General features: G+C 64.8%; 4 protein-coding genes across 4 annotated transcripts; 2 read left to right on the top strand and 2 right to left on the bottom strand.

The window, feature by feature from the left end:
- The first annotated feature begins 2,894 nt into the window (after positions 1-2,894).
- Positions 2,895-7,837, top strand: SLC43A3 (solute carrier family 43 member 3). The gene is made up of 13 exons (XM_062495730.1): positions 2,895-3,467; positions 3,926-4,170; positions 4,503-4,632; positions 4,792-4,838; positions 4,923-4,999; positions 5,096-5,188; positions 5,363-5,502; positions 5,641-5,747; positions 6,147-6,305; positions 6,383-6,496; positions 6,708-6,894; positions 7,107-7,230; positions 7,588-7,837. Exons 2-13 carry the CDS (start codon positions 3,987-3,989, stop codon positions 7,741-7,743), a joined length of 1,518 nt encoding a protein of 505 aa, XP_062351714.1. The 5' UTR covers positions 2,895-3,467; positions 3,926-3,986; the 3' UTR covers positions 7,744-7,837.
- A 123-nt stretch (positions 7,838-7,960) lies between these two features.
- LOC134045046 (proteoglycan 3-like) lies at positions 7,961-9,185 on the bottom strand. The gene is made up of 5 exons (XM_062494622.1): positions 9,125-9,185; positions 8,859-8,950; positions 8,599-8,733; positions 8,267-8,378; positions 7,961-8,019 (listed from the first exon to the last, which is right to left on the bottom strand). The coding sequence occupies exons 1-5, from the start codon at positions 9,183-9,185 to the stop codon at positions 7,961-7,963; spliced, it is 459 nt and encodes a 152-aa protein (XP_062350606.1).
- A 1,676-nt stretch (positions 9,186-10,861) lies between these two features.
- LOC134045762 (bone marrow proteoglycan-like) lies at positions 10,862-12,305 on the top strand. The gene is made up of 5 exons (XM_062495734.1): positions 10,862-11,070; positions 11,156-11,334; positions 11,410-11,544; positions 11,853-11,964; positions 12,174-12,305. The coding sequence occupies exons 1-5, from the start codon at positions 11,010-11,012 to the stop codon at positions 12,230-12,232; spliced, it is 546 nt and encodes a 181-aa protein (XP_062351718.1). The 5' UTR covers positions 10,862-11,009; the 3' UTR covers positions 12,233-12,305.
- A 452-nt stretch (positions 12,306-12,757) lies between these two features.
- TNKS1BP1 (tankyrase 1 binding protein 1) lies at positions 12,758-20,763 on the bottom strand. Its single transcript, XM_062495725.1, has 12 exons — positions 20,633-20,763; positions 19,879-20,503; positions 19,112-19,184; positions 17,092-18,336; positions 15,442-16,785; positions 14,507-15,372; positions 14,059-14,377; positions 13,707-13,836; positions 13,487-13,623; positions 13,160-13,326; positions 12,983-13,048; positions 12,758-12,802 (listed from the first exon to the last, which is right to left on the bottom strand). Exons 1-11 carry the CDS (start codon positions 20,724-20,726, stop codon positions 12,988-12,990), a joined length of 5,061 nt encoding a protein of 1,686 aa, XP_062351709.1. The 5' UTR covers positions 20,727-20,763; the 3' UTR covers positions 12,758-12,802; positions 12,983-12,987.
- Between the last annotated feature and the right edge of the window lie 1,144 nt (positions 20,764-21,907).

The raw sequence follows: 21,907 nt of genomic DNA, 5'->3' as shown, positions 1-21,907 counted from the left end.
GCGGTGCCGGCCCGGCGCTGTCCGTGGTGCCGCCGCGCCCCTGTCCGGCCCGGGGCAGAGCTGGCGGCGGCGGTGCGGGATGCACCGGCCCCGCGAGGGCCCCACGCCGGTGCAGCGCGTGGGGGGGGGGACGCGTGGCCGCGCGGGCTGCGGCGGCACCGGCACCGGCTGGCACCGGCGCGTGTTTGCGGCGCCGTCTCCGGCGAGCGAAATGCCACAAGCTGGTGCGGCGGCACCCGTGGGAGGGGGCGTGGGCGGCGCGGGGCTGACTCAGGGGCCGCCATCCGCTCCCCCACCCCGTCTGTGCCCCTACCCCGGCCACGGAGCCCCCGGCCGGACACTGCTGATGTGGGCAGGGGAGGGGGAGCCAGCCCTGGGGGGCTGTGGGTGCTGGTGCCCACCCGGCTGGGGAGCTGCGGACACGGTGGATAGGGAGGGGATGGACGGACGGATGGACGGTGGAGGATGGATGGAAGGAGGGGACGGATTGGTGGACAGAGAGGTGGAGGATGGACTGCTGGACAGGTGGACATAAGGAGAGAAGGACAGATAGATGCACGGAAAACATCTGCAGATGGGGTGGACGAATGGAGGGATGGGTGGAAGATGGAGAGGACAGACAGATGGACAGGTGGAGGGAAGGGCAGGTTATGGGCAGCTGGATGCTTGTGGGACGGATGGGATAGATAGAGTTGTGATTGGAGGGGGACAGATGGACAGGTGACAGACAGACGGATGATGGACAGATGGATGGGTGACAGACGGATGGGTGATGGACAGATGGACGGGTGATGAACAGACAGAAGGGCAGCTGGCAGAGCAGATGAGAGGCTGGAGCAGTGGGGACAGGTGGGGACAGATCACGTGGCTGGAAGCACAGTTGGATGGACAGAGGGACAGAAGAGAGGATGCGGCCAAGTGACAGGAGGGACAGAAGTGTCCCGTGTGGGGTGAAGGCAGGCACAGGGTGACCAGGTACAGGCAGGGGACACAGCACAACACAGCGGGGTGGAAATGGGAATGGCTCTGGGATAGCAAATCTGCAGTGGCACAGGGATAGCCCAAGGGTAGCCCTGGGGAGTCCAGGAATGGCCTAAGGGCTGACCCAAGCATCACTGAGAGCCGGCCCAAGGGTGACCAAAAGGATGACCCAAGGGTGGCGCCCAAAGGAGCGCACCTTGGGGACACCAGGTGAGGTGTCGCACCTGGAGACGCCGAGGGAGGCACCCGCGGGGGGCTCAGGGGCGGCACCTGGGAAGGGCTCCGTGCCGGGACGGCCCCTCCTGGGCGGACCCGCGGGTGACCGGGGCCGCTCCACCGTGGCCGCCTCCCGCGCCCCCCCCGAACGGCCGCGCCCGGGGGCGGGGCCCGGCCCGGCCGCTCCGCCCGCAGCGGGGGGGAGCGGGGGAGGGCGCGGCATCGGGAGCACCGCGGGAGCATCGGGAGCACCGGGGACGCCGGGGCGGGGAGAGCCCGGTCCCCTCCCTGCCGGGCCGGGCGGGAGGCGGGTGAGCGGCGCGGGGATGCGGCGGGAGGAGCCCGGATGGACGCGGAGAGACTGCGGGAGGGAGGTTGTGGCCGGGACGAGAGGATCTGGGAGAAAAGGGGACGGAAGGCCCTGGGCCCGTGGCCTGTGGGGCTGGGCTCGGCGTGGACGCCGTGCGGATGTCCGGGGTGTCCAGGGCGGTGCCGGGGGGCACGCGTGGCGGAGCGGCGGGGCTGCGTCGGCCCCGGGGCCGTGGGGCAGGGTCGGGGGGCTGGCACAGCGGGGCCCCACGGCTGCCCAGCCCCGGGACCACGCGTGTGTCCCCCCGCCACACGTGTGTGAGCCGAGTTCCCGCGGCCGGGGCTGCCCCTGCTCCGTGGGACGCGGTCAGTGCTCAGCTCTATGGCAGCCCCCAGAGGTCCTGTGACCCCACCTGCCCCCTCTTTAGACCGGGGGGAGCTGGGGAGACACAGCAAGGACAGAGGGGACAGAGTCACCGATGCTGGTAACCCTCCTGCTCTCTCGGGGAGGGCTCAGCAGTCTGGGGGGCTCACCAGTATGGGAGGTCACTGCTATGGGGACTCACCAGTGTGGCTGGCAGAGACAGCATGTCCAGGACAGCCCAGTAAGGCTCAGTGGCTGCCACCCCTAGTGAGTGGCTTGGGGTGCCCGAGGCAGTGACCCCCATATGTCAGGGTGCCCCTGTACCCCCCAGCTGATGCCACAGCTCCAGCCCCCCACCCGAGTGTCTAAAAATAGTACAGCTCCCCCCGGGCCGGCCCCCCCTCGGCTCTGTCCAGGTTAATCTTTAGCTGCTGGTCACTGTAATGAAGCCTCATTACCCGACATTACAGCAGGCAGGGGAGCGGGACAGGGACAGGCCCTGGACAGTGTCACGGTGACAGGGGCTCGCTGCAGCAGAGCCAGGCTCTGTGTGTGTGGGTGAGCGAGGTGGAGGGACACAGGGGACAGTGAGCTGGGGGTGACGTGGCCTTGGTGCCCTTGACACCCAGCCGTGGGTCACGGGGGAGTCACGACTGCATGTGTGGGGTGACGTCAGCCCCAGAACAGTGACGGCCCCCAGTGCAGTGCAGTGCTTGGTGTGGCAGTGTCCCCAGGAGAGATGTCATGGTCCCCAGCAGTGTGAGGGGATTCCTGGAGACATGACAGGATCCCTAGGGGAGTGGCAGCATCCCAGAGATGTGACAGTGTCCCTGACAGCTGTGCCAGGGTCCCCAAGGGAGGGCTCCAGAGGCTGTGCTGAGGCCCCAGGGGGTGTGTCACCGTCCCCTGCAGCGTGCCTGTGTCCCCATGGGCTGTGCCAGCATCTCCAGGGATTGTGCCAGTTTCCCAAGAACTGTGCCAGGCCCCGGGAGGTGGGGGGCGGGGACGGGGACGGGAGGGTGTATTGGTGTCCCTGAGGGGATGCCAATGTCCCCAAGGGCTATGCCAGCATCACCACGAAGACTGCCAGTTTCCCAAGGGCTGTGCCAGGTCCCCAGCAGGGTGCAGGTGTCCCTGGGGTGAGTTGTGTTGTTGTGGTGTCCCCAGTGCTCACACCAGGGTATGCAGCAGTGTGCCAGTTTCCCCATGGCTGTGCCAGGTCCCCTGGGGATCCTGATGTCCCTGAGAGGATGTTGGTGTTCCCAGGGGTGTGTTGTCACCAGCGAACTCACCAGGATGCCCAGCAGTATGCCAGAGTCCCCAAGGTTGTGCCAGATCATGGGCCAGGCTGGCTTGGGGCAATAGGGACAGCACAGGGGGGGTCCTGCCACAGTGGGAGGACCAAGCCCCCATTGGGGGGCCCGTGGTGCTATCAGGGGGCCCAAGGCACTATCTGGGACCAGCAGCCTGGGGACCCGCGTGTGCTCCTGGGAGATTAGTGGGGGTGAGGAGGTGCATCCCAGCCACGCTGCTGGGGTTCAAACTCCACGGTGGCAGTGAAGGTGACGGTGGCACAGGAGGGCCTGGCCTTGTGCAGGTGGGTGAGGGGTGCAGGACGGGAGGCAGCAGGCACGGTCGTGTGTGTGTGCAGGTGTGCATACCTGTAAAGCTGTGTGTGTGTGTGCCGGCAGACACGTGTGTGTGCCTGTAAACTGGTGTGTGCGTGCCCATAGATGTGTGTGTGTTCCTATGCATTTGTGTGTGCTCATAAATGTGCGTGTGCACCTGTAAACACAAGTATGCACCTGTAAATCTCTGTGCTTGTGCCACATCCCAACAGCTGTCCCCACGTGTGCGAGCCCTGGCTGTTGCAGGGCCCCGCCCTGTGCCCTGGCACATGGGGGAACACTGGTGCCAGCCAAGGGGCAGAGCTGGGGTCACAGTGGTCTTTGCCCACGTGGCCACGTGATGCCACGTGCCCTTGTGCACCCCAGGTGTCCCTGTGCCCCTGCTGGGTGCCAACATGGTGTGACGCCCGGCCTTTGTCACCCACAGGCTCAGTGAAGACGCCCCAGGCTGGTGACAGCCTGGGCCAGTCGCCGCCTGGGCGGGGGACATGGGGGGCGCGGGGCTGGCCAAGCGCCTGGGGACGCTCCTGTCAGGGCTGCTGGAGTGCGGCGCCTTCTGCGGCATCATCTTCGGCTGGGCCTCTCTCGTCTTCGTCCTCAAGGACCTGGGATACTTCGAGGGGCTGTGCCAGCCCTCCGCCACCCCCAGCCCCAACCTCACCCTGGGGTCTGGTATGGACCCCCACCTGTCCCCACGGTCCCCTGACTCGTGACCCCGCTGTCCTGATGCCCTGTGCTGTCCCACGTCCCTGCTGTGCCTGTGCCTATATCTTTGCTGTCTGCAATGTCCTGATGGCCTGCAGTGTTCCGTGTCCCCGCCCTCTCCAAGCCCATGTGCCTACTGTCCCTCAGTCCATGGCTCCAGTATTGTCATGTCTGTGGTGTTGCCACATGCCCGGTGTTCCCCGGATATCTGCTGACCCGTGTCCCTGCACCCCTGATATTCCTGGTGTCCCCATACCTGTGTCTCTGTGTCCCCATGCCCCGCTTATGGCCATCCCCAGACTGCAGCGGGCAGGATGAGCAGTTCTCCCTGGTCTTCACCATTGGCTCCTTCATGAACAACTTCATGACCTTCCCTATGGGCGTCGTCTTCGACCGCTTTGGCACCACAGCCGCGCGCCTCATCGCCATGTGAGCCCTTTGCCTGGGGGGACACAGGGGACAGGGCTTGGCTTGGGGGGGCTGCTGGGAATGGGGCGTTATTGGGTTGGCCTGGGTCCCAATGGGCTGGGGTAGGGGAATCACTTGTCATTTCCAGGATCCTGTCCCTACCTGTCACCACTCCTTTAGCTCCCTCTACACTGGCGGGACCCTGCTCGTCGCCTTCTCCACCCCAGGTGAGACCCTGTGGCCAAAGGGTCCCCAGCCCTGGGTGGGATCTCTTTGGTGAACCCTGTTCCCGCTGACTTCTGTGTCCCCAGAGATGGCGGTGCTGCTCTTCCCGGCCATGTCCATGCTGTCGGTGGGTGGCATCCTCCTCATCCTCACCAACATGCAGGTGGGTTCCCCTGGCACCCTGGCACCCATGTGGTGGTGGGACAGCCTGCCTGGCGCAGGAGGGCTCTGATGGCACACAGAGGTCTCTTGGTGCCAGGTGGGAAACCTGTTTGGGAACTACCGCTCCATCATCATCACCCTCTACAATGGAGCCTTCGACTCCTCCTCTGCCATCTTCCTCATCGTCAAGGTAGGTGCAAGGGACATGGCAGTGGTGGCAGGGGAGGACAGAGCTGAGAACACTTATGGACATATTGGGGACACAATCTGGGACACAGCGGAGTCGCTGTTGGGGCCACACATGGGCCTGAGCAGGTGGCCGGTGGCAGCTGGTCTCTGTCCCTGACTCTGTCCTTGTCCCCAGCTGCTGTATGAGCGCGGGCTGTCCCTGCGGGCCATGTTCCTCTTCCTGGCAGCCTGCAGTGCCTGGCACCTCCTGCGCACCCTCTTCCTGATGCCGCACACCCGCATCCCCTACCCGCTGCCTCCCGACTATGACTACGGGTATGAGGGGCTGCCTGCGCCCTGCTGGGGCTCTGGGGAACAGGGAGGCAGGGTCCCACCCTGTGGGCAGCGGGTCCTGTCCCCTGGGCAGGTCCAGCCCTGCCAGGCGGACGCAGGGTGACACAGGTGTTGCCGCAGGCTGCAGTGCCGGGGCCGTTCCCGCTCCTACCGAACCCACAAGGACAAACAGCCCCCGGGAGAGGCCGGACCCGAGGAGACACCTCTGGAAGCTCCCATAGCTCGAGGTACCGGGAATGGGAATCTGCCCTGCGGAGGCGGGGGGGGGGGGGGGGGGCGCGGCGGGGGGACTTGACCAGGTGGGCGTGACCACAGCTGGGCTGTGGGCGGTGCCATGCAAATGAGGAGTGTGACGGGGGCATGGTGTGATTGGAGGGCAACCGTGTATATGCAAATTAAAGGGGCGTGGCCACCCGGTGGGTGGGAGCGGTTGTTAATGGGCACGGCTGGGGGCGGACGGCTGTATGCAAATGAAGGGCGCTGGGTGTGGCAGGGTGTGGCCGCGGTCAATGCATGGGCGTAGCGGCAGGTCTGAATGGGCAGGGTCATGCAGGCTTGTCCTCCACCAGAGGGTGTGGCCTGGGGGGGTGTGTGTCTGTATGCACCCCACCCTGACACCTGCACAGGTGGGGACGCCCCCGGGATGCCATTCCGAGCCTGCGCCTGCTCCTGGCTCTTTGCCTGGCACGTGGTCTGGCTCTCGGTGATGCAGCTGCGCCACTACCTGTTCATCGGCACCCTCAACCCACAGCTGGAACACCTGGCGCAGGGGGACCACGCCCTGGGTAAGGCATGGCAGCGGGGGTGACACGGCAGGGGCCTCCGGGGCCGGCCCTGCCTGCCTGACGATGTCGCCCCACAGTGAGCACCTACACCAACGCCTTCGCCTTCACCCAGCTCTGCGGGGTGCTCTGTGCCCCCTGGAACGGCCTCATCCTTGACCGGCACAAGCGGGGAAAGGGGCCCCGCCCTGAGGGTAACTGTCCCCCCACCCCGAGGACAACTGACCCCCATGGCCTTTCACAATACCTTAGCCCCATACTATGGGGGTAACTGCTCCTCCCAGTCCTGTGGTCCCTGTCCCCTGTGCCCTCATTGCTGCCACCACTGCTGTGCTCGAGCCCATGGAACCTGGAGAAGGGACACAGAGGGGCCATGTCCCCGTGCCCTGACCCCCATGCCTGCAGGGATCCTGGCTGCGCTGGCAGACCTGCGCTCGGCGGTGCTCTCGCTGGTGGTGACGGTGGCACAGTGCCTGTTGTTCTCCGTGTTTGCTGCTGTACCCATCCTGCCCGTCCAGTTTGGCACCTTCGTGCTGCAGGTCATCAGCCGCTCCTTCCTGTACGGTGGCAACGCCGCCTTCCTGGCCATCGCGTGAGTGGGGACAGCCACGGCCAGCAGGGACAAAGCGTTCAGGATGGCAGGGGATGGTGACACTGTCGTTATGGGTGTGGCAGGGGACAGGATGGGGTGGCAGGGGATGGCGGCTGGCAGGTGACATGGTGGAGGGGTCAGGGGACAGGGTATTGGAGTGGGGGCTGTCAGGGTGCCGGGAGATGCCCGTTGGTGACGTGGGTGCCTGGCAGGTTTCCCCCACAGCACTTTGGGAAGCTCTACGGACTGGCCATGGCACTGTCGGCGCTGGTGGCCCTGCTGCAGTACCCCTGTGTCGCCCTGGTGCAGGGGCTGCTCCAGGGGGACCCCTTCTATGTGAGTGTGCCCTGTGGGCCCCCCAAGTGAGGGGTGAGGGGTAGCTCCACAGGGAAATGGGGGTCTTGCCCTGGGAGGGAAGGGGTTTTGCCACATGGGGAAACAGGAGTCTCATCTCATAGCAAAATGGGGATCCTGGTCCTTCCCCATGGGGAAATGGGGATGCTGCTCCAGGAGGGATGGAGTCTTTCCCCCAGGAGTGACGGGGTCTTATGCCATGAGAAATGGGGGTCCTGCACCAGAGTGGGATGAGTGTCTTGCTCCTGGGGAAATAGAGGTGCTGCTCTGAGTGTCCTGGAGGGATGATCTGGACGGCAGCTGCCAGCCCCCTGCTCTGACGCTCTTCCCCCTGTGCAGATGAACTTGGGACTCATCGCTGTGGTGATGGTGGCCTTTGTCAGCCCCCTGGTGGTGGCCCGCGAGTACCAGCGGCGAGCCAAGGAGCTTGGGATGGCTGGCACCCCCCTGGCAGCCCCTCCCAGCACTGAGATCCACGCTGAGACCCCACACTGAGCCCCACGCACAGCACCTCATTTTTGTACCAGCCTGAGGGTGCTGTGCTACTGGGGCAGGGGGTTTGGGATAATAAACATCGGTACCCCCTCCACTTGCTGTGGTGCCCCCACAACCTCCCAGCCCCATACCCAGGCCCTGGGTGCACACAGACACAGCTCAGGAGATTTCTGCTTTACTGGGAAAGGAACTGGGGCGCCATGGCAGTACTGGGGGCTCAGTACTGGCAGATGAAGGGGTGCATCAGGAAGCATAAGCGGCTTCGCCAGAGCCCATCTGGGGACAAGAACAGTGTCATGGCCATGGGTGGTTCCCAGGGCCCCCCAGTACCCTGCAACCACTTCCAGGGCCCCCTATATCCCGACCTTGGCTCCCCCAGCGCCCTTGGTGGTCCCCTCAGTTCACCCAGTGCTCTGTAGCACCCCTCCTCAGTGTCCTCCCAACATTCCTCCAGTGCCCCTGCAGCCTGTGCTCCCCTCCCTAGCACACCCTAAGCCTGGACATGATGAGTGTGTGACCTTACCTCGGACACTGAGGGTGGTGCAGGTGGTGACTTTGTGCGAGGGCTGGGTGGGCGCCCAATTCGCGTAGTTCCAGGGGCTGGAGTCCTCCCAGTAGGACTCCCACTTCCCTGCCTGCTGTGCCAACACCTCAGTGACAGCCCCCACCACCCCTACCCAGCGTCTTGACCCCAAAAACCAGCCCCAGCAACCAATACGCAGCCCCTCACGCCTCAAAACCCACCCACCAGCCCCAGCAACCCACACCAAGGCTCACCCCCACAAGGCAGCCCCCAGCTGATCCTGCCAGCACCCAGCAGCCCTTTGTCAGCCCGTTGTCCCCTTGTCCCCTCACCCTGCAGCTGGTGACAGCTCCAATCCAGGGTGAGATGATGCTGTTGTAGGTTTTTGCCAGTTTCTTCAGCTCCTGGTTGCGGGCAGCACTGTGCACCGAGGCCAGCTGGCCCCGGTACACAGCCTGGCAGTAGCGCTGTGGGATGGGCACGGGCTGGCACCAGGCACTCACCTGTGCCCACGAGCACCTCCTGGCAGTGCTGTTGTGGCATAGGCACAGCCTGGCATCCTGGGACCCCCCCGTGCCCCACGTCCCCTCACCTGGGCAGACGCATAGGTGCACAGCTTGTTCACCACGGTGTAGCGCAGCTGGGCAGTCTCAGCAGCAGGTAGCTCCTGGACCTGGTGGGGGGCTGCAGGGCAGAGGAGGGGGAGGGCTGGGACCAGGGGTCCATCCGTCTGCCACCCACTGCCAGCCCCAGGCATGTGGCATCAGCGGGGTGGGCATGGCACTGGTGTGTCCCCAGGGTGTCCCTGGGAGTGGGCAGGGGTGTGGGGGGCACTCATTGGGGCAGGGGGACACTCACCAGGGTGACTGGCAGGGACAGTGCCCAGCAGGGCCAGAGCAAGCAGCAGGCAGGGCCACATAGCAGTGGGACTGGGGACACTGGGGCCACCACTAGCACCCTCTGGAGATGCCGCAGCCTTGTCACCCTTAGCCACCACCCAGCATGGTCCAGAGCCCCTCTGCCACCCTTGGTAACAATCTGTTCTCTCTGTGACCCTTCTTCCATCCCCCATGTCCCCACTGTCCTTCTACTACAGCCAGTTCCACCTTATGTCCCTCACCCCATCCTGCTCCTCTGTGCTCCATATCCCCACTGTCCCCCTACCATCCCCGGTGTCACTCCCATGTACTCCTGGCATCCCAGAGACCCCGGTGTCCCCCTGACACCCTCATCCCAGCCTCAGGAATGCCCACCCCTGGTCCCCACTTCAGCAGCCAGGGGCTGAGCCCACTCTGATGTCCCCCTCCAAGTCCCTGTCCCCATCCCCACTCCTCACCTGGGGGCTGGAGGGGCTCTGGCCGTTGTCCCCCTTATAGGGGTGTCAGGGCCACATGTCACCACCACAGCCTTGCGCCACCCAGCCTGGCCCTGGGGACACCATGGGGACATTGGGGTGGGATGGGGGGGGTGGTGGGGGTGGTGAAATCCCTGCCTGCAGTGGGACACACATGGCCCCCAGGGAGGGGGGCTGCAGGTTAGGGGGTGCATGGGGGTGCCCAAGGCAGAGGGTGGGGTGCTGGGGGTTGAAACGGCCAGGAATGCAGGGGTGGGGGCTGCTCCAGTTTGAGGGGTAAAAGGCAGGTGTATGGGGTACGTGTCCTGGGGTGGGGGTGCTGAGGGTGCAGAGGGGACGTTGGGGTGCTGATACCATCTCCCGCCGGCCATGCTTGCCCAAGGGCCATTTCCTTCCCAACGGCTGTGGCCCCCTGGGTCCAGCCTGGCCGTTTGCCCACAGACCCCCTTGAGCTCCCCCAAGTCCCCTATTCCCCTGACCAGCCCCCCTGACTCACAGATGAGCACCCACAGCCCCACCCCACCCCCCCCCCCGGGGACTCTGCACCCCAATCCTCAGCTCCATGCCCTGTGCACCTTGCACCCCAACCCCTCCAGCCCCTGTACTCCAAGCTCCCTGAGCCCCTGTAGTGACAACCTGTACCCCCAAATCACCACAGCCCCCTCCCCACACCCTGCACCCCAAACTCCCACAGTCCCCACTTCATGGCCCCGAACCCCCTAAGACCCTGCACCCCAAATCACCACAGCCCCCTCTTCACGCCCCTGCACCCCCTCTCCTGGTCCAAGCACACCCCAGGCACTAGCTGGGCAGGGTGCTGGCAGAGCTCCCTGGGAGTGTCCCCCACCATGTCCCCAACAGTTGGTGGTTGGGGATGTCACAAGGCTGTGGTTGGGGACATGTGTCCCTGTCACTGATATAAGGGTGGCAGTGGGCAAAGCCTGCCAAGATTCAGGTGAGGAGTGGAGACAGGGACATGGGGGTGGGTTCACCTCTCAGATGCCAGGGTTGGGGGTTCCTGAGTCTGGCACTGGGGGGTTCTGGGGTGAGAGGGGTGGAGGGGGCATGGTGGGGGACAGAATGGCACAGAATGCCCAGGGGAGGGATGACCGAAGGATTGGAAGTGAGGAACTGGGCACATGGTGGGAACAGGAGGGCTGGGGTCTGTGGGGATGACACTGGGGGTGGCAGAGGGGACAGGGCACGGGGTGGGACTGGGGATGGCGGAGGGACAGTGGGGATGTGTGGGGATTTCTGAGGGGACATCGGGAGGATAGCGTGATGCTGGGGGTGGCAGATGGCCCATAGGGATGTCCCCTGGGTGACCCAGGGTGATGGGGCTCTGGGATCTCCCAAGGGTGCTAGTGGTGTCCCCAGTGTCCCTGTGCCATGCGGTCCTGCCTGCTGCTCGCCCTCACCCTGCTGGGCACAGTTCCTGTCAGCCGCTCTGGTGAGTGCTCCCCACACCCCCATCTGCTCACAGGGATATCCTGAGGACACCCCTGACCCCAGGGTGACCCAGCCGGTGTCCCCAGCTCTTGCCAGCCCTGCGGTGGAGGATGAGGAGGATGTGACAGAGCTGGAGATGCCAGAGGAGTACAGCGGGTGCCTGGGGGCCAGTGACAAGCAGGAACCCGGTGTCCCCAGCATGCCGGGCAAGGCCACCTGCCGCTACGTCATCATCCGCCACTGCCAAAGCTTCCGCCGTGCACAGGTGGGATGGGGTGGGTTGGGTGGGGGGGTCAGCGTGGGGGCCCCAGTGCTCCCCGTGACAGCTGTGTCCCTGCAGTGCATCTGTGCCCGGCGCTTCCGCGGGCGCTTGGCCTCCATCCATGATTCCCGCACCAACACCTTCCTGCGGCTCCTGGCGCGCCGACACACCAACGCTGGCCAGGTCTGGATTGGTGCCGTCAGCCAGCCTGCTGTAAGGAGCCCTGTGGCGCGCCCTCCACCCTCACCTCGGGCCACCCTATCTCCTCCCAGTGTCCCCAGTGCCCACCCCAGATGTCCCAGCCCCATCCCACGACTCCTAGTGCACAACCTGGGTTCCCCGATCTCATTCCCAGTGTTCTCAGCGCCCACCAGGAGAGATGCAACTCCACCCCCGTTTCCCCAGCACCCACCCGGGTGCTCCAGCCTTGTCACAGTATCCCTTGTGCCCACCCTGGATGTCCCATTCCCATCCCACTGTTCCCAGTGCTGGTGGTCCCCACAAACTTTCTCCCCTGGCAGGTCCCATTCCCAAGCTGCCACTGGACTGACCGGAGCCCCTGGAACTACAGCCGGTGGGTGCCTGGACACCCCCTGCCTGGCCGCCGCTTCTGCACCGCCCTCTGCACCAACAGTCAGTGGGGGATCTATGGGAGGGGTCCAGGGGGGCTCTGGGGTAGTCCCATGATGGGGGGGAAGGTGCTGAGGGGCTCAGGATCAGAGTGTGACATCGGGGGGCTGGTATAAGATATCTGGGGGGGCTATCCCTGAGGGCTGGAGGGGTGTCCCTGGAGGTAGGGGTGCTGGTGGGTGCTGGGCTGATCCCCCCTCTTCTCTCCCCAGATGGGCTCTGGAGGAGTGTGCGCTGCAAGAGGCGGCTGCCCTTCATCTGCGAGATATGACAGGCTCAGCCCCCCTGGGTACCCCCAGGCCTCCCCTACTGCTGTTCCCCCACGGGGAGCTGCACCTCCTCCCTCAGAACTCAATAAAATCTTGGTGTCAGCACCTACTTGGTATTTGTCAGGGCCAGGCTGGGTGCACCAAGGGTGGGCACAGAGGTTTTGGAAGTGTCCCTTTTCTCCTGCACAGCTCTTATGTGGGCAATGGCAGTCGCAGGGTCCCCTCTTCAAGGATATCTGTGATCCCTGCCCACAGCCCAGGAGAAGAGCCAGGACTCTCTGAACTGACCAGCAAGGTTTTATTGTCTGTGGCAGTGGCACCACAAGCTGGACCCGTCGCCCTGTGCCCAGGGCCATACACGAGCAAGGGGGAAGGGAAGGGGGGCCTCATGCCCACCCCAAATCCCTTGGGAAACAAGGGGATGGGGTACAGTGGGGGAATGGGGAGGAGGTGTTGGGAAGACAGAGACCCTGCGAGCTCGTACAAAGTGCATAGGTGTGTGAGTGTGTGTCCCCATGGGAGGGGACAGCCCTGGTTCGGGGACAGTGGGCGGTCAGCGTCAGGCAGTGAACCTGAAAGTGACACAGGGAGGAGGGGGTGAGTACCCTGCAGGGCCCCCCCAGAGATGACCCAGCCTGGGGGGACCCAGCCAGAGCAAAAAAGAGTGAGGGGGCTACCCCCAGCCGTGCAGACATGGGAAGCCTGAGCTGGGGCAGGGGTGTCCCCAGCATTGCCTCAAATCCCACACTCACCCTGCTCAAGGCTTTTTCCTCTTCAGCTTCAGCGCCTGCAGCCAATGGGGGGGAGAGGCCTCGGATCTGGGGTTTTGGCAGAGTTTCAGCAGGAGCCCCCAAAAAACAGTCCCAGTACCCAGACTGATCCCCTCAACCCCCCTTTTGCCTCCATGAGGATCCTGGCCCCACACTCACCCTGAGGATTTCTCTGGCTTGGGGGGAAGGGTCAGGGGTTTTCCACTGACACCAGGGATCTTGCAGGACTTGGAGCGCTGCACATGGGGGTCCTTAGGAGGGGTCCCCTTGCTGTCCCCTGACAATGTCCCCTCCTCGGCCGAGCGGTTGCGACCCCTCAGCTTGGCCTGGGGGCAGAAGAAAGGTCAGGGAGAAACACAGTGCTCTGCCCCCCAAGTCCCCCCCACTGCCTCCTCCCTCTTCAGCCAGGCCCAAGATCCACCCTGCCTCCATTTACCTGCGTTCCACCCTCCCTTCCACCCTGCAGCCAGAGTCCAAGGGACTCACCTTGATGGCGGAGGCACTGAGGCCGGGAAAGAGAGGCACCTTAACGCCCCTGCCCGACGGCGAGCCACGCATCCTCCGGCTCCGGGGCTCCTCTGCTGCTTCCTCGTCAGAGGATGCTGCTGAGGCAGGCCGGGGCTCTGTGGGGACATACGAACAGCATCACCATGACACTGTGCCAGGACAGACACCCAGCTCTCACCCCCATCCCTGCTGGGCTCACCTGTGGAGTCCCGGAAGATCCAGCTCTCCCCCTCAGTGGTGGTGGGGCGCAGGGATGGTGCCCGGTGTTGGCGCTTGCGGCCCAGGCTGGCCTTGCAGCGCAACACACTGCTGTCCAGGAGCTCTGTGTCCTGCTGAGTCCAGGGGACAGGTCAGAGCTGGCACGGGGAGCCCAGGGAGCCCCCACCCCAGTCAGCACACCCACAGCCCCCATAGCAGTGCTGAGGGTCCTCAATCCATGACTGTCTCTGGGGGCAGCAGGGTCAGAGAGCCCCATCCACAAACATGTCCTGTGATAGCCAGGCAGTCCCCAGGCCATACAGGGTAATTTGAATCTCCCCACTTCCACTCACCTCCAGAAGAGGAAATTCCTGCCCCTGTTCCATGGACCCCTCGGGCTGATGGGTAGCCAGAGAGTGCTGCTGCTCCCCCCAGCTCGAGGAGCTCTCCCCATCTGGATAGTCTGAGGGCTGTTCCTCACTTCCTGTGTCTGCTGGGATCCCACGGGCAGCCTCTGGCAGCAGAGGGCAGGCCCTGGGGCTCTGTGGGGCAGCGGCTGGCTCAGAGGGATCCCTCTCTTCCTCTGAAGGGTTGGGTGACTCGCTCCGAGGGGGCTGCACAGCTGTGGGATCAGCTGGAATGTCACCCATCGAAGGGCTGGGGGCTGACCTGCTTGAGAAACAAAACCCCAGAGTTGCTCTAGCTCCACAAGGAGCAGAGCACAAGGCCTGCCCCAAACCCCTCTGTCTGCCTCACAGGAAGCTGCTCCCTCCCTGCCATCACCCGTCATGCCCTCCTTACCCGTGCTCTGTGCTGGTGGCCCCTCCCAGGCTCTGCTCCCTTGCACCAAGGTCCCGGCTGCGGGCAGCACAGCGGGCACTGAAGGCACTTGCCCATTCCTGGCGCTTGGCCTCAGCATCCTGTGGCTCTACACTCCAGCTGTCCAGGTCCTGGTTCCAGCAGGCACTCATGTCCAGAGAGAGATCCCTGTGCAAGCCTACCTGGGGCTGTGTCAGGACGCTGGGCATGGAGCCATCCAAGACCCCGGCACTGCAGGGGGCTGCCACCTGCTCTGTCCCAATGACACCAAACTGGTTCTGGCACTCAGTTGCTCCAAGTCCCTCAGCCCAGACCCTGCTGCTGGAGCTGTCATGCTCCTGCTGGTGGGCACTGCCCCAGGTGGGCTCCTGGGCCAGGGGATCAGGGTGGTGGGAGCTGGGCATGTCCTCCTCACCAAGCCCGACCAGCCCAGTCTGCCCGATGCTGCTCTCACCAGGCCAGCTCAGCCGGGCTGGGATCAGCTCCTGCTCTTCCTCCCTGGGGATCATGGAGCTGTGCTGCCTATCCCGGGCTGCTCCACTGGGGCTCAACTCTCTGTCCTGGGATTCCACATCCCTGGTGCTGTATCTATCACCCCAGACACCTCCGCTGGGGCTGAACAACTCCCCATTCCGGGTCTCCGTGTCGCCGGTGCTGTGCCTGTCATCCGTGTCTGCTCTGCTGGATGTGAATTCACAGTCCTGGGTCTCCAGGTCCCTGGTGCTGGATGTGTCACCCCAGGCTGCTTTGCTGGGAATGAACTCATGCTGGGTCTCCAGGTCCCTGGTGCTGCTTTCACTGGCTTCAGCCAGCCTGTTGGGGCTGAATTTCTGGTCCTGGCTTTCTGTGTCCTTGCTGCTGGATCTGTCAACCCAGGCCTGCATGCTGGGGCTGAATTCCCTGGCCTGGCTCTCCATGTCCCTGGTGCTGGATCTGTCATCCCAGGCTGGCCTACTGGGGCTGAATTCCCTGGCCTGGCTCTCCATGTCCCTGGTGCTGGATCTGTCATCCCAGGCTGGCCTGCTGGGGCTGAATTCCTGGTCCTGGCTTTCTGTGTCCTTGCTGCTGGATCTGTCAACCCAGGCTGGCCTGCTGGGGCCGAATTCCTGGTCCTGGCTTTCTGTGTCCTTGCTGCTGGATCTGTCAGCCCAGGCCGGCATGCTGGGGCTGAATTCCCTGGCCTGGCTTTCTGTGTCCTTGCTGCTGGATCTGTCAACCCAGGCTGGCCTGCTGGGGCTGAATTCCCTGTCCTGGCTTTCTGTGTCCCCGGTGCTGGATCTGTCATCCCAGGCTGACCTGCTGGGGCTGAATTCCCTGGCCTGGCTTTCTGTGTCCCCGGTGCTGGATCTGTCATCCCAGGCTGACCTGCTGGGGCTGAATTCCCTGTCCTGGCTTTCTGTGTCCCTGGTGCTGGATTTGTCATCCCAGACTGGCCTGCTGGGGCTGATCTTCTGGTCCTGGCTTTCCATGTCCCTGATTTCACCAGTCCAGGCTGGTCTCCTGGGGCTGAACTCCCTGTCCTGGCTTTCCATGTCCCTGACTTCACCAGTCCAGGCTGGTCGGCTGGGACTGAACTCCCGGTCCTGGCTCTCCATGTCCCTAGAGTTATACCTCCTGTCCCAGGCTGGCTGGCTTGGACTGAGCTCCTTATCTGGGCTTCCAGCATCCCCAGTGCTGGATCTGCCAGCCCAGCCCAGCGTTAAATTCTCCTTGCTCCCAGCATCCTGGCTGCTGTACTTGCTGGCCCAGTCTGGGGTGAGCTCCCTGTCCTTCATCTCTGTGTCCCCACCGCTGTACCTGCCTGCCCAGGTGGGCTGCCCAGAGCATGGCTCCTTGTCCAGATGCTGCACATGCCCCGTGCCAAGGCCACTGCCCCAGCTGGCTTGTCTGGAGCCAAGCTCCTCGGTGCTGCCATAGCCCTGGCCCCACTTGGCTATGCTGGTACTGAAGTCTTGATCCTGTGAGCAGCTCTTCCCAGTGACAACAGACTGGGACCAGTCATTGCAGCCCAGTTTTGTATCCCCCATCAGCTCCGTTGCTCTGTAGTCACCACTCCAGCTTTCCTGGGCAGTGCTGTCCTTGTCACCACAGGTGCTGTCCCAGCTGGATTTGGTCTCAAATTCCTGGTCCTGCTTAGTCTCAACAGGCCAGTCTCTCTTCCTGGACACACCTGGGTGGCTCCAGTCAAAGGTGCTGTCCTGGCGAGGCTGGCCAATGCCAAACTCACTGCACAGGTCCTTCTGTGACCAGCCCAGCAGATTCTGGTAGAAAAACAAGGAAAAGAGTTAGAGGGGGGGAAAAGGTTAGAAAGGGGAGAGGAGTTTGAGGGAGGCACAACCCTGGCTCCCACAGCAGCAGAGAGCTGGGGACAAGAGAAACACCTTGGGGACACAACACAGGGGGGCCCATCCCAAGGTGGGGGGGGGGCAGGCCTCACCACCTGCCCCTCAGCATTCAGTCCTGCTTAGCCTCCACCCCCCCATCCTGTCCCATCCCACTGCTCAGTCAAGGGCAGGGAAGAGGAGCCCAGCTCACACCGACCCCACAGAGCCCCCCACAGCCCTCACCTCTGGAGAGCTGTGAACCCCGGGTGATGCCAACAGTTCTGTCACCCAGCCCGGGTCGGCGTGGGGGTCAGGGTCCTGCGAGGGTCCTTCAGCCTGGTCTGGGCCCCCAGGACCCTGCAAGCTCTTGGGGCCATCACCTGCCCAGGCTGAGTCAGCTGGAACAGCTGGATCTGGGGAGGTTGGATCCAGGGAGGCAGCTGTGGTGAGGCTGGGTTGGGTGGGGGACTCAGGCTCAGGTGGGTCCTGGTCAGGCTTTGTCACGTAAAGTGGGGAGTGGGACACGGGAGCATCCTGCTCTGCCTCCCTTTCCTCTTCCTCCTCCTCCTCAGCCGAACCCTCAGCCTCTCGCTGGGCCAAGGGACCCCCTGGGCATGGAGGCCCCTCTGCCTGCTGGCTGTCAGATCCTTCCAATCTGCTGTCCTTTGGAGGGCTGGGGGCTGCAGCCTCCCCATCTGACTCCCCCTCTTCAGAGAGCCCTGAGTCAGGTGTCTCCCGGATGGGGGAGCGCGGAGGGAAGGCTGGCAAGCGTGCTCCCCGCGATGGGAATGTCCACTCAAAGGACTGGGAAAGGCTCCAGCCGGACTCACTGCCCAGGGAGGGCTCTGACAGGAGGTCTCCAGGCCGGGGCAGGACACTCAGCGAGCCCCCCAGCTCCCCCAGGCCCTGTCCTGTGGGCGGGGGCTGCAGTACCCCCTCTGAGGAGCGCCGGAGCCCCACATCCCGGGGACAGAGGTTGAAATCAGGACCCTCACGGAGCTGTGGTGATACTGTGGAATCATCAGGTCCCTCTGGGGAGCCTGGGGGACGACTGGCTTTGGCAAGGGGTGGGCTGGGCGGGGCAAGATACTCAGCAGCAGCCTCAGGTGAGCCGGGGGGGCAGGTGACTCGCGGGGGCAGTTCAGGAGTGCCAGGGGGGCTGGCAGTGCCAGGGGATCCCTCTCCTGGAGTGTGTGGGGAACCGGGGGAACAGGAGATGCTGCGCTGGGGTTCAGTGGCCGAGGGAGCACCTGGGGCCTGGATGGAGGTGATGTGGACCTCAGCTGGAGGCCGAGTGGGGGATTCAGGGGAACCAGGGGGCCGTGTGGGGGAGTCGGGAGCCAGGAGCTCAGGGGGGGCATCAGGGGAGCCAGGGGCTGGGGCAGAGGGCTCTGCAGGCTGGAAAGGAGCTCCTGGGGCCAGGGCTGGGCAGGCAGGGGGCCTTGGGGAGCCTGGAGGTCCAAGGGCACCCAGCTGTAGAGTGGAAAGCTGTGGAAAAAAAACAGCAAGGGGCCATGTCATTCACGAGGCACCTCCAAACATCATCCATCCCAAAGCCAGCCCCCCAAACCTCTGGAGGGTCCCTCCTTCCAGCCCTGCTCCCCTCCCTGCACGCGGGGCAGGAAGAGCCCATGCTGCGTGCCAGAACCAGGCTGCTCCTGTGTGACTCAGCCAGGGCGGCTCCCAGCACCCAAGCCCTGCTCCCTGCCCGGCTCCCTGCTGCCCTCAGAGTGCCTGGACAGATGGAGAGAAGAAATGAAGCAGGAAGAAGTCAGAACCCCCAGCACAGCCCCCTGCCCTGCCTGAGACTGGCATCCCCCTGCCCAGCACCACTAGGGCTTGCCCCCTTGCTGGGATGACCTGGCGCCACTGCCCAGGCTACCACCCACAGTGTCACCATGGCCCGGTGTCCCGGTCACCGCCCTGAGAGAGCACAGCACGGGGAAAGGGGCTGGCATTGTGCCCGCGAGGCCTGCCCTGCCACATACCTGCCGGGTCACTGAACCCCAGCTGGTGACTCATGGCTGCTCCCTACCTACGCCTGGCACCGGTGTTGGCACACGCCACCCCCACACCCCATGCTGGGCTCTCGGCACAGGGGGCACTGACCCCACCCCCCAAGGAAGGGGCAGGCAGTACCCCAAGGAGAAAGGAGAGACACGCACCCCACAGAGAGGGAGCCCCGGAGGAGACAGGAGAGCCCCGAAGGAGAGAGCCCAGGAGCGGAGCCACCATGGCGCCAGAGGGCGAGGCCAGCACTCACGTCAGGAGGGGAGGGTGGCCTCTGGCATCCGCGGGGGTCCCCAGCACAGCTCAGCCCAGTTGGGGGGGAGCTGCTGAGGAGAGAAAAGGGTGAGAGGGGTAAATCCCACTGTGTGCCTCAGTGCTATTCTCCCACCACCCACAAGACACCCCTGCCCCAAACCACCCTTCAAGGATGCAGGGTTCAGGGGTCAGGCCCTGCCACGGCTGCAAGTCTCTGGCTTGGGCTGTGAGGGGAAGGAGGCAAATCAGCCCCAGCTCCCCTTCCGGAAAGTTTTTGGTCCTTTGGGAGCCAGTTTCTCACACTCTGGTTCAGAGCAGCCCCCGCCCAGTTCTCCCTGGGGTGCCCAGCTCTCAGGAGCATGGCCAAGCTCTGGCCCTGGTCCAGGACATCCTGCAGCTGAAAGTCCCGCTGATGTGACTGCTCCCTGTGCCCTGGCATGGCCCCGCAGGGAAAAAATAGCAAGGCTGGAAAATCAGGAGCGTTTCCTGGGGGAGCGACCCCTTGCCTGTTACTCCCATCCCAGGGACTGGCTCAGAGCCCGCCCACAGGCAGCTCCTGGCCCGGGACAGCCCATTCTGCGGTCGGCACCAGCCACCCCAGCCTTCCCACGGAGGCAGCTTGAGGCACTGCGGCTCGGGAGGAACCCGGGCCCTGTGCCGGCAACCAGACCTCAGCTCCGTTACATTCCCAGCCCTGGGATGGCTCGGAGTGATATTCCCTGCTCTCACCGCCACTCCTCCCGGCACTGGTCCCTGTGTCCTCACCTCATCTCAGCCACAGGGTGCCCATCATCCCCTATTCCCAGCTCGCCTGCCACAGGTGGGGGCATCTGGGGGGCTTCACCGGCAGGGTCTGCATCTGCCTCCCCACTGGGACGCTTCCGGAAGGCAGCAAAGGTCTTAGAGCCGAAGCGGGAGGAGGGGTCAGTGCAGAAGGGTGAGAGCCAGGCCCGGTCTGGGCTGCCTGGGCCCTCCCTATTGTCCATCTTGGCCAGGATCTCCTCCACGGTGGTGCCCGGGAACCGCTCTGGCCTGGCAGCTACCGGCACTGGCGTCACCTTGAAGGGCGCTGGGCCCTTGCGGGAGGGGGTTGGCGGGGCCGAGGGCACCTCCTCTTCGGTGCCTGTGACCAAGGACGATGAGAGCCCCTTCCCATTGGGGGTCTCGGGTGATCTGACAGTGAAGGAGGGGCGCCGGAGGGGTCCCCCCGTGCCTGCCCCACTATAGGGCTGGGGCCCAGCCAGGCGGTTCATCTTCTCGGCCGAGGGCAGCTCGGGCCGGGGGTACCGCGGGGCCGGGGTGGGGGGAGGCACCAGGGGCTTGGCGGGCACGGCCGGCTTGGGCAGCACGCGGGGCTTGGGCCGCACCGGTGGCTTGGGGCGTGCACTGCCTGCAGAGAGCAAGGGAGGGGGACAGGGTCAGCAGAGTGGTGCAGCTTCCCACAACTAGGAACAGGCCTCAGGGGCTGCCCCAGCAACCCTCCTGTCCTGAATCCCCCCCCCCAGCCCGGGGTACTTACCTTTATCGGGGCTGCCTGCCAGCCCGCCCCCCCCAGTGCCGGCAGGGGGGGTGCAGGGCACGGCAGGGTGCAGGGGCTGCGGCTGGGAAGCCATGGTGATGAGGGGTTGTGGGAGGCACGGCTCAGGGTAAGCCCCTGGGGAGAGAGAGAGAGAATCGTTTTGGAAAGTGCCCCGAGCCTGGGGGTGCCAGCCACCCTGTGGGGCCCGGTGCCAAGCCCTGTCCAGCTGTGCCAAATGGCGATCACACCGTGGTGTCACCCTTAGTACATCGGCCCCGGCTCACCTGAGCCAGCCTGGCCCCGGCAGCAGACCCAACCGTGGCGCCCCAACACTACACGGACCCCACACTACACCCCCTAACGCCGTGGGGCCCCTCCTTTACCTGTCTGACCCTGCGCTAGCCTGTCCCAACATACACGTGTCACTCTCACCGACCTTCGCCAACCCCCCAGCGCCGAGCTGGCCCCCAGTGTGCTCCAGTTCCCATCTCAGCTTCCTGCCCAGGTCACTCCCACCCATCCCGGAGCCCCCGGCAGCTCGGGAGGCACCGCCCGGTCCCCCGAGACCCTCGGCCAGCCCCTCTCAGGGACTGCGGGTGCCCCACTTACCTTCCCCACATCAGCCTCATGTCGGAGGCGGGTCGGGGACACACGTGGGGGGCGCAGAGCCGCGGGGAGGAGGTGGGGTTACTGTCCCCACGGGTCTCACGCTGCTGCCGCCGCCTCTCCCGTGACTCACCGGGGCTGCGGGGACAGGAAAAACCCGCTCGGTGCCTCCTCCCGGCCCTGCCCTCTCTCCCCTGCCCTCCCCTCCCCGCTCCCTGCAGCCCCGCCGGGGTCCACCCTCCCCAAGACCCCCCTCCTCTCGCCTTCCACGGGGGAAGCGCCGCCACAACCCACATCTGGAAACCATCAGGCCCGTTTCCCAACCCGGGATGGCGGCGGGGCCCCGGGATGCGGGTTCGGCCCCTCGGGGTCCTCCGCCAGCGCGGCCTAGCCTCGTTGCCACGGCAACGAAGCCTCCCATCGAGTGGCTGAGTAGGCCGCGAACGCGGCCTTAGCGCCGTCCCCATGACAACGAAGCCCCCCCCCAATTCGGGGGTTCCGGACCTATGTTGCCCACCGGGTCCGAAGCCGCGTGGTACCCCGGCGGGAGCTACGAGCTCGGGGGTATCCCGGTTACCCGTAGCCCCATGCCAGCAGAGACCCCCACTCACCCTCCACCGGCGCTGCTCATCCATATTCATGAGCGCCCCGGCCACGCCTCCGCCGGCG

The sequence above is a fragment of the Cinclus cinclus genome, chromosome 6 (genome assembly GCF_963662255.1).
Source record: "Cinclus cinclus chromosome 6, bCinCin1.1, whole genome shotgun sequence".
Taxonomy (NCBI): Eukaryota; Metazoa; Chordata; class Aves; order Passeriformes; family Cinclidae; genus Cinclus; species Cinclus cinclus.
The sequence above is the reverse complement of the archived record's forward strand: the minus strand, read 5'-3'. Positions and strand labels throughout refer to the sequence as shown.

Coding starts and splice junctions, on each gene's coding strand:
- LOC134045046 (XM_062494622.1), bottom strand. CDS start 9,185: ATGTGGCCCTGCCTGCTGCTTGCTCTGGCCCTGCTGGGCACTGTCCCT. Junction 8,734..8,858: donor GCACCTATGCGTCTGCCCAG/GTGAGGGGACGT, acceptor CCCATCCCACAG/CGCTACTGCCAGGCTGTGTA. Junction 8,379..8,598: donor GAGCTGTCACCAGCTGCAGG/GTGAGGGGACAA, acceptor TTGGCACAGCAG/GCAGGGAAGTGGGAGTCCTA.
- LOC134045762 (XM_062495734.1), top strand. CDS start 11,010: ATGCGGTCCTGCCTGCTGCTCGCCCTCACCCTGCTGGGCACAGTTCCT. Junction 11,335..11,409: donor AAAGCTTCCGCCGTGCACAG/GTGGGATGGGGT, acceptor GTGTCCCTGCAG/TGCATCTGTGCCCGGCGCTT. Junction 11,545..11,852: donor GTGCCGTCAGCCAGCCTGCT/GTAAGGAGCCCT, acceptor CTCCCCTGGCAG/GTCCCATTCCCAAGCTGCCA.
- TNKS1BP1 (XM_062495725.1), bottom strand. CDS start 20,726: ATGGCTTCCCAGCCGCAGCCCCTGCACCCTGCCGTGCCCTGCACCCCC. Junction 13,327..13,486: donor TCAGTGCCTCCGCCATCAAG/GTGAGTCCCTTG, acceptor TTCTGCCCCCAG/GCCAAGCTGAGGGGTCGCAA. Junction 13,049..13,159: donor AAGCCAGAGAAATCCTCAGG/GTGAGTGTGGGG, acceptor CCAAAACCCCAG/ATCCGAGGCCTCTCCCCCCC.
- SLC43A3 (XM_062495730.1), top strand. CDS start 3,987: ATGGGGGGCGCGGGGCTGGCCAAGCGCCTGGGGACGCTCCTGTCAGGG. Junction 4,839..4,922: donor CGTCGCCTTCTCCACCCCAG/GTGAGACCCTGT, acceptor CTGTGTCCCCAG/AGATGGCGGTGCTGCTCTTC. Junction 6,306..6,382: donor GCAGGGGGACCACGCCCTGG/GTAAGGCATGGC, acceptor GTCGCCCCACAG/TGAGCACCTACACCAACGCC.